The sequence below is a fragment of the Schistocerca nitens genome, chromosome 4 (assembly GCF_023898315.1).
Source record: "Schistocerca nitens isolate TAMUIC-IGC-003100 chromosome 4, iqSchNite1.1, whole genome shotgun sequence".
In the NCBI taxonomy this organism is placed as follows: Eukaryota; Metazoa; Arthropoda; class Insecta; order Orthoptera; family Acrididae; genus Schistocerca; species Schistocerca nitens.
The window spans coordinates 344,927,588-344,941,204 of record NC_064617.1 but is presented as its reverse complement, the minus strand read 5'-3'; the positions used below and the strand labels follow the sequence as shown (position 1 = coordinate 344,941,204).

Here is a 13,617-nt window from a genome sequence, read left to right as displayed (position 1 = left end):
GCCGCCGTCAGTGTCAGCCAGTTTGCCGTGGCATACGGAGCTCCATCGCAGTCTTTAACACTGGTAGCATGCCGCGACAGCGTGGACGTGAACCGTATGTGCAGTTGACGGACTTTGAGCGAGGGCGTATAGTGGGCATGCGGGAGGCCGGGTGGACGTACCGCCGAATTGCTCAACACGTGGGGCGTGAGGTCTCCACAGTACATCGATGTTGTCGCCAGTGGTCGGCGGAAGGTGCACGTGCCCGTCGACCTGGGACCGGACCGCAGCGACGCACGGATGCACGCCAAGACCGTAGGATCCTACGCAGTGCCGTAGGGGACTGCACCGCCACTTCCCAGCAAATTAGGGACACTGTTGCTCCTGGGGTATCGGCGAGGACCATTCGCAACCGTCTCCATGAAGCTGGGCTACGGTCCCGCACACCGTTAGGCCGTCTTCCGCTCACGCCCCAGCATCGTGCAGCCCGCCTCCAGTGGTGTCGCGACAGGCGTGAACGGAGGGACGAATTGAGACGTGTCGTCTTCAGCGATGAGAGTCGCTTCTGCCTTGGTGCCAATGATGGTCGTATGCGTGTTTGGCGCCGTGCAGGTGAGCGCCACAATCAGGACTGCATACGACCGAGGCACACAGGGCCAACACCCGGCATCATGGTGTGGGGAGCGATCTCCTACACTGGCCGTACACCACTGGTGATCGTCGAGGGGACACTGAATAGTCCACGGTACATCCAAACCGTCATCGAACCCATCGTTCTACCATTCCTAGACCGGCAAGGAAACTTGCTGTTCCAACAGGACAATGCACGTCCGCATGTATCCAGTGCCACCCAACGTGCTCTAGAAGGTGTAAGTCAACTACCCTGGCCAGCAAGATCTCCGGATCTGTCCCCCATTGAGCATGTTTGGGACTGGACGAAGCGTCGTCTCACGCGGTCTGCACGTCCAGCACGAACGCTGGTCGAACTGAGGCGCCAGGTGGAAATGGCATGGCAAGCCGTTCCACAGGACTACATCCAGCATCTCTACGATCGTCTCCATGGGAGAATAGCAGCCTGCATTGCTGCGAAAGGTGGATATACACTGTACTAGTGCCGACATTGTGCATGCTCTGTTGCCTGTGTCTGTGTGCCTGTGGTTCTGTCAGTGTGATCATGTGATGTATCTGACCCCAGGAATGTGTCAATAAAGTTTCCCCTTCCTGGGACAATGAATTCACGGTGTTCTTATTTCAATTTCCAGGAGTGTAGATGCTAACGCGTTTCAAAATTATAATGAAGTCTGGAAAATACAAGTGGTGGGGTAGATGTCCGTCTCTGCACTCTGTATTTGCATGATTCTAGAGCAGTGGTCGTCAAAATGCGGCCCAATTCAAGTGTTCGTGCCGCCCGCGGTTGCCAGCTGTAGTTTTATAACAATATGCTTTTAGCAGCTAACAGTAGAATCCAAAAATGTTAACTAACGTTAAGAGCTTCATAAGGGCGTGTTTTTCACGCTCAGTAACAAACAAAAATACTTACAGAGACAGCAATATTTTAAAATTTGCTGAATTGTAATTGATGGTGAATGGGACCGTGAGCTAAGAAAAGTTTGCCGCTTACGTCAGGGGAAGAGTGGCATGTAGGGGCGGGGGAATAATTTATTGTCTGTCATCCAATGCTGACTACTCACGAGCGTGCGAAAGATAACCGATTAGGTTCCGTGATATACACGGAAGTAGCATGGATTCGCAAGTGCGCGTTACAGAGACGGTCATCTTTAAATGTGAAACATGTTTGTAGCAAGTACTTTTTTCCCCACTGTTGTCAGACTGATAGAACAAGCTTGTTCTGTAATTTTTTTCTTTTTGAGTCGTCTGATGCAAGATAAGCCTCATATATTAAACTTGTTACCTTAGTTGTATGGAGAGTAATAATTTTTCTACGTTATCAATGTTTAAACAACGTATTTCGGCGTCAAAATGTAGTTCCTTGTTATTTAATTCGGTTTGATAGTTTCTTCTGTGGATCACTAATTCCGATATGGCGCCCGATCGAGAAAAGCAGCCAAGGTGTTCACCCCAATAAGAGTTAGTTACTTCCAAACAACACCCGTAACACAAATGAAAAAAAAATGTTCAAATGTGTGTGAAATCTTATGGGACTTAACTGCTAAGATCATCAGTCCCTAAGCTTACACAATACTTAACCTAAATTATCCTAAGGACAAACACACACACCCATGCCCGAGGGAGGACTCGAACCTCCGCCAGGACCAGCCGCACAGTCCATGACTGCAGCGCCTCAGACCGCTCGGCTAATCCCGCCCGGCCCCGTAACACAACAGATAAAACTGGCTTCTAAACTCTTTTATATATAAATCTATCATCCGCCTTTCTATCCCTTTGTGACAGTTTTGAATTAATTATGTTATTGGAAACCGTCGCTGTTCTATCTGACCTAATGAAATGTCTAACTACAACGGTCTGCTGCAGCCGCTTGGTATTCTTTCAGGTAGCAGGGTGTGAAGATGCCTAGAAAATGTTTCCGAAAATCAGAAAAACAAACACGAGATCCTGCTACGATGGCACTGGCCACTTTACCTACTTAGGTACGGAAAATAGTTCACGATGTAAGCCTTCAAGAAAAATGCATGTAGTTCTAATATACGACTTTCTTTTTCCCTTAAAATGTTTGGTGTGATACCTTATAATATGTAGATTCAAAATGTGTAAATGGTGAGCTTCTATAAATAACCATGGCTTGGTGAAAACTGAATTTCTCTTGGAGTACCCGCTCCCTGACCCCCCACTCCCATCTCTTCGTGTGCGGCCTGAGGCAAGTCCTACAATGTCAATATTGCGTCTTCTGCAAAAAAAATTTGAGGACCACTGTTCTAGGGTCACAGTCGCAGAGTTCTTCGGAGTGTGCGTGGACAGACAGTTGCGACAGAGAACCAACTGACCACAGACATTCTCGTAATTGCAGTCATCCGTACTGCGCAAGCCACCCTACGATGTGTGGTGGTGGTTACACCCGGAACCGCTATCGCCGTCCACCCTCCCGTGCCTTCCCTGCTACATTAGGAAATGGTGCGTGGGAAGAGTTGACTGTTGCCAATTGAGCGAACTACGCAATCTCCGCGAATGGCAGCGATAAACAGTATTGAAAAATGGCCATAAGCGCCTTGGCCGCTAATTGCATTCAATAATTTGCCAGACAGCTCTTGCGTGACAGACATATTGACCCACTGGCAGCTAATCCTTTCAAACTTGTTAGCGTATGAAGAGAGATTAGCACATACGAAGCTCTGGAAGTCAAATGAGTTATCAGAACGACTAGGAGAAAGAGCTCATTGTTGATAGACATGAGAAAGAGTTACTGCTACATGGTGGACGAAAGTAATGTATGTACCGCAGCTCGATGCATAAAGAAAAGATGTAGACAGATAAGGCGAGTCTGATACATGAGCAACATCAGTGAATACTAGACGAATAAAGATCATTATAGTTTTGGCTGAAAAAAAAAACGCCATGGGTTAGTAGTCCAATAAGACCAGAGTGACATAGTTGAGGTATAATCTTTTCCCAGAAACTACAGTTGCATTTACATGGACCATAGAAATTGCATATTGCTGCCAATATGACCCAGGGACATTGCTGACTAATCGAATTTCAGGCACATATTCGACAACATTGCCGGGCACTGTTGCCGCCAGATGGACGAAAGCGTACTACAGTTGCCGTCACGATACCAGGCGACTCAAGGTCGCTCATGTCTGCCCCTTACGTCCAACCCCACTTCACTCCTGGTCCTGTAATGTTGCCAGCTGGTCAGTCATTACAATTCACTATATCCGCTTGGTTGATTGGGCTTTCTGCTTTTCAGATTCTGTGCCTGTGAGTGAAAGTTTCTACCCGCCTGTTCTTGCTGCATGGTATGACCGAATGGACGTTAAAAAACAAACTAAATATATAATATTCAGTGTCAATATTTTTAACAAACTTGCTCACAAGGAAAAAGCTAGGCAAAACACTAACTTTGCCCACGCACAAGAATTGACACCAGAGGCATGTGGAGTTTCAGAAAGAACAGGGCAGCGTGTTAGCGGCTACGTAACTTCTTCAGAACTATAGGTTTGAGTACTGTCACGTTTCGCCTTGAAAAGAATATAATCAGGGTAGCAGATTAACTCAAACGGTCGATTTTAATAAAGAAGTGGTTCGCAGAACTGTGTTTTAGAATTCTTACGGCCAGTGAAGTCCCTACTCACGACGCAAAACTGAGTGGGGGCTCGGAAACGTCTGTTCTCCGCCTTCTACAGGACATCGGTTTTAAATTCAGAAAATCTAACAATGGACATAAATTTGTTATGGAACGAAGGATTACAGCCGCATCGAGACCTATGTATTTAGACTATATGTTTATAGTATACCGAGAACGAGACTTTGGTTTCGCAAAACCATACAAACAAATATATTTGGCATCACTCTGAGGGAAATGCTGGCCGAAAAACCTACAGGTCGACGTGATTGGTTCGTTGTGACTCATACTGAAACTGCAAATACCGGTATTTTACCAGGAGCAAAACTTTTACCTCGTGGCTGTACGAGTTCTGCCGAATCTGACTACCATTCGGAAGTGAAAGGTGCTGCTTTGATGAACTGGTTCATTAATCTGTTGTGCTCATTGGAAGAAGGCTGCATGCTTGCAGGGGATAATGCCAGCTACCATTCCATGCATGTTGACAAACCTCCGTCTTCGAACTGACGTACAATGAACATCGTGGACTGGCTGTGGAAGAAGGGCGCTGAAACTAGGGACGAAGTTTTAACCTAGCAAGAACAAGAGCTGCGAAGATGGCCTATACATCGGACCACATTGGAAAAAAAATGGGACACGAAGTTGTGCGACTTTCACCTTACCACTGCAAGAATAATCATATTGAGCTGATATGTTCTCAAGTTAAACGGGATATAACAAAAAGGGACACCACTTTCAAGCTTTCCAGGACTGAACGCTTTATGCATGAGGCCCTGGCCATCGTGTTACGAAAGAGGACTCGGCTAAATGTGAAAAACACGCGGGGAACACGTGCGAAAAGGAACTACGCTAAGCAGTAGGTTAGGGATGCTGTATTTGAACCAGTCTGAATATGAGTGAATCAGAACATCGATAGTGAACTTTAATCAGAACCAGAGGACGAACAGATTTAGGTATGTATAAAATCTTAAACATCTGTTAATTAGCCAAGCTAAGAGTGTTTCTTCCACGCTGCATGCGTTTTTCTCCTTACGGGGTGTACTGCGCAAAATTTCCATGTGCTCAAAAGTTTTTACGTTTGAAACTCCAGGACTCAATAGCATTTCTGGTAAGCAGTCACTGAATTGTTTGTAACAGTCTTACTTCATGCACAGTATATATATATATATATATATATATATATATATATATATATATATATATATATATACTCCTGGAAATAATAACACATTGACACCGGTGTGTCAGACCCACCATACTTGCTCCGGACACTGCGAGAGGGCTGTACAAGCAATGATCACACGCACGGCACAGCGGACACATCAGGAACCGCGGTGTTGGCCGTCGAATGGCGCTAGCTGCGCAGCATTTGTGCACCGCCGCCGTCAGTGTCAGCCAGTTTGCCGTGGCATACGGAGCTCCATCGCAGTCTTTAACACTGGTAGCATGCCGCGACAGCGTGGACGTGAACCGTATGTGCAGTTGACGGACTTTGAGCGAGGGCGTATAGTGGGCATGCGGGAGGCCGGGTGGACGTACCGCCAAATTGCTCAACACGTGGGGCGTGAGGTCTCCACAGTACATCGATGTTGTCGCCAGTGGTCGGCGGAAGGTGCACGTGCCCGTCGACCTGGGACCGGACCGCAGCGACGCACGGATGCACGCTAAGACCGTAGGATCCTACGCAGTGCCGCAGGGGACCGCACCGCCACTTCCCAGCAAATTAGGGACACTGTTGCTCTTGGGGTATCGGCGAGGACCATTCGCAACCGTCTCCATGAAGCTGGGCTACGGTCCCGCACACCGTCAGGCCGTCTTCCGCTCACGCCCCAACATCGTGCAGCCCGCCTCCAGTGGTGTCGCGACAGGCGTGAATGGAGGGACGAATGGAGACGTGTCGTCTTCAGCGATGAGAGTCGCTTCCGCCTTGGTGCCAATGATGGTCGTATGCGTGTTTGGCGCCGTGCAGGTGAGCGCCACAATCAGGACTGCATACGACCGAGGCACACAGGGCCAACACCCGGCATCATGGTGTGGGGAGCGATCTCCTACACTGGCCGTACACCACTGGTGATCGTCGAGGGGACACTGAATAGTGCACGGTACATCCAAACCGTCATCGAACCCATCGTTCTACCATTCCTAGACCGGCAAGGGAACTTGCTGTTCCAACAGGACAATGCACGTCCGCATGTATCCCGTGCCACCCAACGTGCTCTAGAAGGTGTAAGTCAACTACCCTGGCCAGCCAGATCTCTGGATCTGTCCCCCATTGAGCATGTTTGGGACTGGATGAAGCGTCGTCTCACGCGGTCTGCACGTCCAGCACGAACGCTGGTCCAACTGAGGCGCCAGGTGGAAATGGCATGGCAAGCCGTTCCACAGGACTACATCCAGCATCTCTACGATCGTCTCCATGGGAGAATAGCAGCCTGCATTGCTGCGAAAGGTGGATATACACTGTACTAGTGCCGACATTGTGCATGCTCTGTTGCCTGTGTCTATGTGCCTGTGGTTCTGTCAGTGTGATCATGTGATGTATCTGACCCCAGGAATGTGTCAATAAAGTTTCCCCTTCCTGGGACAATGAATTCACGGTGTTCTTATTTCAAATTCCAGGAATATATATATATATATATATATATATATATATATATATATATATATATATATATAAGAACACATTGACACCGGTGTGTCAGACCCACCATACTTGCTCCGGACACTGCGAGAGGGCTGTACAAGCAATGATCACACGCACGGCACAGCGGACACACCAGGAACCGCGGTGTTGGCCGTCGAATGGCGCTAGCTGCGCAGCATTTGTGCGCCGCCGCCGTCAGTGTCAGCCAGTTTGCCGTGGCATACGGAGCTCCATCGCAGTATATATATATATATATATATATATATATATATATATATATATATATATATATATACACGAATGGTAGTCAGATTCGACAGAAGTCTTACAGGCACTAAATACAAGTTTATCCTGCTGTGCTTGTAAGATACGGCAGTTTCGTGTGCACTTTTGTGCAGTTTATTTCGGTGTTTGATGTGATGCAGTGATGAGTCTGTAACAGCTGCAAATACAGGGCGAGTCAAAAAGGACTTCACGACTTTGGTGTGATACAGAAATTTACTGAGATAAATTATAGGAGCAGTACATGTACCATTTTGTAGCAAAGAACCTCAGATTTTACATAAAAGTGTCAAGTGTCATTTTGGATCGATGTGATTACCATTTGTGATGCTGCAGACATCCCACCGGTAATCAATTTCTTCCCACATTCGTTGCAGGAAATCGGACCTAACTTGTGCAACGGCAGCGTAGATTTGACTTTTCAGGTAGGCTAAATTGTTTGGTAGGGTCGGAACATACGCACGGTGTTTAATGAAACGTCAGAGAAAGAAATCCAGTAGCGTCAAGTCTAGGGAACGAGGTGGCCATGCGATTGGCCCTTCACGGCCAATCCACGATCTGGGAAGCGATTATCGAGGAAGCCTCGAACTTACAAGAGGAAATGAGGTGGTGCACCGTCTTGCTGGTAGTAACTCATCCCATCTCGATCATCTTCATTGATCTGTGGAATTAAAAAAGTTTTCAAGCTTATCCAGATACACAATACCAGTAACAGTCTTGTCCATGAAGAAGGAAGGGCCATACACTTTCAATTTGTTAAGGGCACAAAACACATTAACTTGGGATCTGTCACGAACGTGTTCCAGGGTTACACGTGGATTTTCACTGCCCCATATTCTACAGCTGTGGGTGTTCACCACGTCACTGATATGAAATGTTGACTCACCATTTAAGAATTTTGTGTTCAGGAATGTCCCGTCGCCCTCTATCCGATGCAACATTTCCACACAGAAATAATCATCTTGTGGTGCAGTTTTTCTTGTTATGTCCGTACTTGCTACGAAAACGGGATGAGAAATTGCGCCTTATGCAAGATACATCTTTCTGTTTTGTTTCATCAAACATGTTTCAGCACTTTTGTGCTGATTGTAAGCCTAATACTTAACGTTAATTGGTACTATAACTGTAAGCCTAATATTTAGTTTTTAATTGTTACTAACATTTGAAACTATCAATAATTAGCAATGTTATAAGAAGAAGATATGACCTTGGCCTGCGTAGTTTCGTGACGACCACTTCTATAGTGGAAGTGGATGTGGCTTTGCTGTTTTTACATTCAACAGTGAAAACATTAGCAATGAAAAGAGAAAACTGGTATTGTTAATCTGTTATTTTTTAAATAAGTGAAATGTTTCCAAAACTGTCTCTAGTAAACTAGTGCTGGATACATACATTTTCCAGAAGTTCATAACATGATCATGAATGAAAGTATATGATGACAGAAATTGATCTGAGAATCAATAAGACCAATACGACATACTGTAAACCAGTTGCAACCAAAATGGCGATTACTCCTTGCGGCTACTGTTAAATACGGAAGCTTGATGTACTACTTAAAAGGGTTGCTCTCATCGATATGCTTCTTGTTACCAGGAAAACTCCACATTTGATAAATGTGATGTCTACGACCTGAGTTACAGGACATGGAAAATGATGTACTAAAGGACGAAGAAAAAGGATTGTTGACAAGTTTCTGCCCCAGAGCATGGAACCAAGCAGAAATGAAGCTTACAATAAATTTAGAGGTTTTAGAATCTAATGCGCCATTTACGGTGGGTTCTCAATTTTTAGAATATGCTCAGCTTAGGTAAATAGACGTGCGACTGTGTACTGTGTTTTTGTGACGTAACAATCATATATGGTCATCTGCACAAGCGTTTTGTTTTTAAATATTTTAGTTATGACAGGTCTTTTCTAATGTGCTGTTTTTTATTCACGTGACAACTTGGCGTGAGGTCCAACTTAAAATGAACACGTTTCATAACAAAAAGATTTTTTTAAGGCCTGAAACGACATCAAAGTCTGTCGAAAACGGTTGTTTTAAATAAAGAAATATTTATGCTATCTTGGCATTAGAATGGTTTTAGAAAATCAAACAGATCTCTCCTTCTGTCTTCTCAAAATGAGAAAATTTAACCACGTACAATACTGTTACGTCTCAGTGCTGCCCGTGATGTTTCAATACGATGGCAGCAGTCAGAATGTATCTTTTTAGATTCCTGTCTTTGTGTACCTTACTTTCTAGGCCCTGTTGCTTTGGTCGCAGATGTACCACATTTATGAAATTCGTTGTGCTTTCGTTTATACACGTCTTGATTGCAGTTGATAACGAGTCGAGTGCATCTAGATATGACTCGGCCGTACGAAATATATTCCGCTTTTGGTTCACGATCTGGCTTGGCAATACATCGGCAGCTGACTGCACCAGCGTCCTCCATCGGCATTATTGTCGGGTCATACGGAAATATTGCCACGTTTTGCAGTCATATTTCAACAAGGTTGACGTTAACACTACTGCGGCCTCACATCACCGAAAATTTGGCCTATGTAAACACACCATCAAGAATCGACGGCATTTAATCGGAAGTGTCTATTCGCTCTCTGCTGAACTCATGAGCAAAAAAACAGAGGACACCAAAACGTTCAGTCTCTATTCCCCACTAAAACAATCATGCCACCCTCTCACAGCCGCCAAAAAATGCTGGGACCGAAGAGTAGAAAACAAGGCATAGCCGAAAAATTGGAAAAGAACAAAGTATAAACGTCTAACATACTTTCTATTTAAAACAACTTTAATTGGCTCCTTGTCAGCCTTTTCGTGTCTTTTTAAGTGTCTCGTGCGAGGGACAGTGACAAAACGCTGAAGTGAACCGCAGTAAAACAACAGTGCACGAAGATAACAAAAGCCGTGGGAAGTGTGTGCGCATGTCTGCTGTATAATACAAGAGCATTAAGCTACCTATAACATGGAGGCTTTTATTAAAAATACAATGCTTCTGTTAAATTACTGATGCTTAAGTTCGCAGCGTTTTTGTTTTGCATTTTGGTATTCCGGTTGCTATGGCTTTATTTACCTATTATCATTTTTTATTTGTACCTCACTGTTGCTGTTCGAGTTTACACATTGTCATTTGGAGATAGTGAATGGAGCTTAGTTACTGGCACAGTGGCTAATAATAATGTCTGAGATAGATTCTAAAACAGTTCTGGTCAAATATTTCGCTCAATAAACTTGAACACAAGTGGAATCAGACCGATATTATCCCCGTTTCATTAGGAACGAAGGACAGACGTGAAGCCTGTGCAAAGAGGTATCATTCACTGGAACGCCCTTTTTCGTCATTCAGGAAAAAACAAGGGCTATTCGGAAAATAAGTTCCGATCGATCGCAAGATGGAAACCACTGTGAAAATCTGTTGTTTTGCACATATGTGTTGGGTAGTGTCTTTAGTATACTTGTCACTCGCGGCATGTCTCTCTTTTCAATTCTGAGCGCACAGTCTGGAAATCGAGGAAAAAATGGCCTACGAACATCTGTCCAGAAATGCCTAGTTGCCACGGCATATGAGCACATTAAGAAGCCAAGAAAGTAGTGTCTCTCATCAAGTGTGAGTGCCTAGTGAAAGATTTCGCCTGATGTGAAGCCCACAGAACATAACTGTCGTGCTTTTCGTTCTTCAGGAGAGTTGTCAGCCGCACTCTGCTGAGGCAATGAAGAATCCCCTACAGCCAGCGTTTCCTGTGTGAAGTCTTTGATGGCCCGCAACACAGCCCGTAATTGGCTCGTCCTGAGCTTCATCTCTGCTCGCATGAGCCGCTGGCCACGGAGACAACATTTTGACACAGACAACGAGCTGTAGGCGAGCATAGAGAATTGGCGGAAAGCACAGGCGGCTGGCTTCTATGACGAGGGTGAGGAAAGTTGGTACAACGCTACGATAAAGATCTAAGTTGGAGCGGCGACTATGAATAGAGAAGTAGCTGCAAGGTGTAGCTACAGATTGCAAAAAAAAAATCGATTTTCACTGTGGTTTCGATCGGAACTTACTTTCCGAATGGCCCTCGTACTCATGCCTCTCAAAAATCGATGTCAACAGTGTACTGCAATGGAAGGACAACAAAATGTTGACTGTAGTTTTCTAACTGCAAATTCAGCTGTGACTGGGTTATAGACAGGATGAATGCGAACAATACCAACAAAATTTCGGAGATTGTTCGGGGATATTTTCTGAGTATTGACAAATAAGGCGGCAGTGGTCTCCGGTTGATCATTGCAGAGTAATGATGTAATTATGATTTATTCGGGTTGGGTTGGGTTGTTTTGGGGAAGGATACCAAACAGCGAGATCATCAGTCTCATCGAATTAGGGAAGGACAGCGAAGGAAGTCGGCCGTGCCCTTTCAAAGGAACCATCCCGGCATTTGACTGGAGCGATTTAGGGAAATCACGGAAAACCTAAATCAGGATGGCCGGACGCGTATGATTTATTCGGTATGTCGCTCGAATTATCTTTGTGCTTTCGAAAATGCCTTCACAACAGTGCAAAATTTGTACATGTGACATGCTATCACTAAAACGCACAACACAAGACACGAAGTAACGTAGCGACAGTGAGAAGCGAGAGCACTGCGATGTGGTTGCCGCGACTGCAGGAACAGCCCAGCAATATGGTCGTTGTACTGGTCTTCCATTTCATTCAGTGAGTCCATACACGAGGTGCATACCGGTCTGAGTGACAGCTTGAGGTTGAAGAGTTGGGACTGCGGTTGTCAGTAGCAAGTACGGTGAGTGAATGGAACTAGCTTGTTTCCAAACAAGGTACATAGCGGATAACGTCGACATTTTCACTTCTGTGCAGATATTTTCAGTGCACTGCAGATACGAAGACAAATGGAGGTAAGGAACCAAACAAAATGCAATTATTCTATAACATAGCACCAGAGACTACGGAACCATTATAGAAAAATACTCAGACAACATCGCTGAACAATCTCTGTTGTCGGTAAAGTTTACGTTCACTTTGTATATACTTCGAACATTCTCCAGCATTACAAATAGCAATGGCAGTAGAGCTGCGAAAGGCGATTTTGCTCCGTAAAAAATACACAGTGAGCGTCCATTTTATGTTATTTTTGCGATGGAGATGTGTATGTTTACGGAACCCATGCATCAACAATAGCCTGCTTCCCTCTCGTGATTAGAGCAAGTGTGCTGGAATAAAAGAAGGTGGTGGGTGGTGAGTCGCACCTGCTTCTCGCCCTTTTTGCGGCCGACGAGCAGCTGGCTGATGACCTTGTCGACGTCGAGCGTCTGCGCGCGCGACTTCATGGCTAGCGGTTGCCCCGTGCTGGATGCGTGGTGGGCAGCGCGACGCGGCTGGGCTGCTACTGGCGCGGGCCCCACAGGCGTGCAGCGAACGCCGCCAGTTCCCGCGCATGCGCGCTCTGGCAGACATCTGCAAGCGCGATCCGCGAAAACATGCGGACACTTGCGCTACCGAGACGCGCGGGGAATACCACAGGCAGTCGCAAAGTAGTAATTATCACCTAGCAGAAATTAAGTTACGTAATTAACTTTTTTGTTTGGGGGTACATCGTAACACAGTGGTTAGGTGGCGCAGCGCTTCCAGTGTGGTCAAACAGGTCTGAATGATGAACGATGTGGCATACTATTTCTCTGTGAAGAAGCGAGAATCCGAAGAGCCGTGGTGCACGAAGACCAAAGGATCACAATCGATGCGATAGTCTTCTTCTTCCTCTTCCTATTCCTGGCTATGTCTCGTTTCGTAACAGGGTCGCAACGTTAATCTACTGGCCATTAAAATTGCTACAACACGAAGATGACGTGCTACATACGCGAAATTTAAACGACAGGAAGTAGATGCTGTCATATGCAAATGATTAGCTTTTCTGAGCATTCACACAAGGTTGGCGCCAGTGGCGACACCTACAACATGCTGACATGAGGAAAGTTTCCTACCGATTTCTCATACACAAACAGCAGTTGACCGGCGTTGCCTGGTGAAACGTTGTTGTGATGCCTCGTGCAAGGAGGAGAAATGCGTACCATCACGTTTCCGACTTTGATAAAGGTCGGATTGTAGCCTATCGCGATTGCGGTTTATCGTATCGCGACATTGCTGCTCGGGTTGGTCGAGATCCAATTACTGTTAGCAGAATATGGAATCGGTGGGTTCAGGAGGGTGATACGGAACGCCGTGCTGGATCCCAACGGCCTCACTAGCAGTCGAGATGACAGGCATCTTATCAGCTTGGCTGTAACGGATCGTGCAGCCACGTCTCGATCCCTGAGTCAACAGATGGGGACGTTTACAAGACAACATCCATCTGCACGAACAGTTCGACGACGTTTGCAGCAGCATGGACTATCTGCTCGGAGACCATGGCTGCGGTTGCCCTTGACGCTGCTTCACAGACAGGAGCGCCTGCG

At 45.9% G+C, this 13,617-nt stretch overlaps 1 protein-coding gene across 1 annotated transcript in view; it reads right to left on the bottom strand.

Annotated features, from left to right (window-relative positions):
• Window positions 1-12,542, bottom strand: part of LOC126251390 (serine/threonine-protein phosphatase PP1-alpha-like) — a 610,425-nt gene extending 597,883 nt beyond the window's left edge. The window contains exon 1 of the mRNA XM_049951784.1: window positions 12,415-12,542. Coding sequence (XP_049807741.1) covers window positions 12,415-12,495 — 81 coding nt within the window. The 5' untranslated portion in view covers window positions 12,496-12,542. The remainder of the gene's footprint in view (window positions 1-12,414) is intronic.
• Window positions 12,543-13,617: the final 1,075 nt, after the last annotated feature.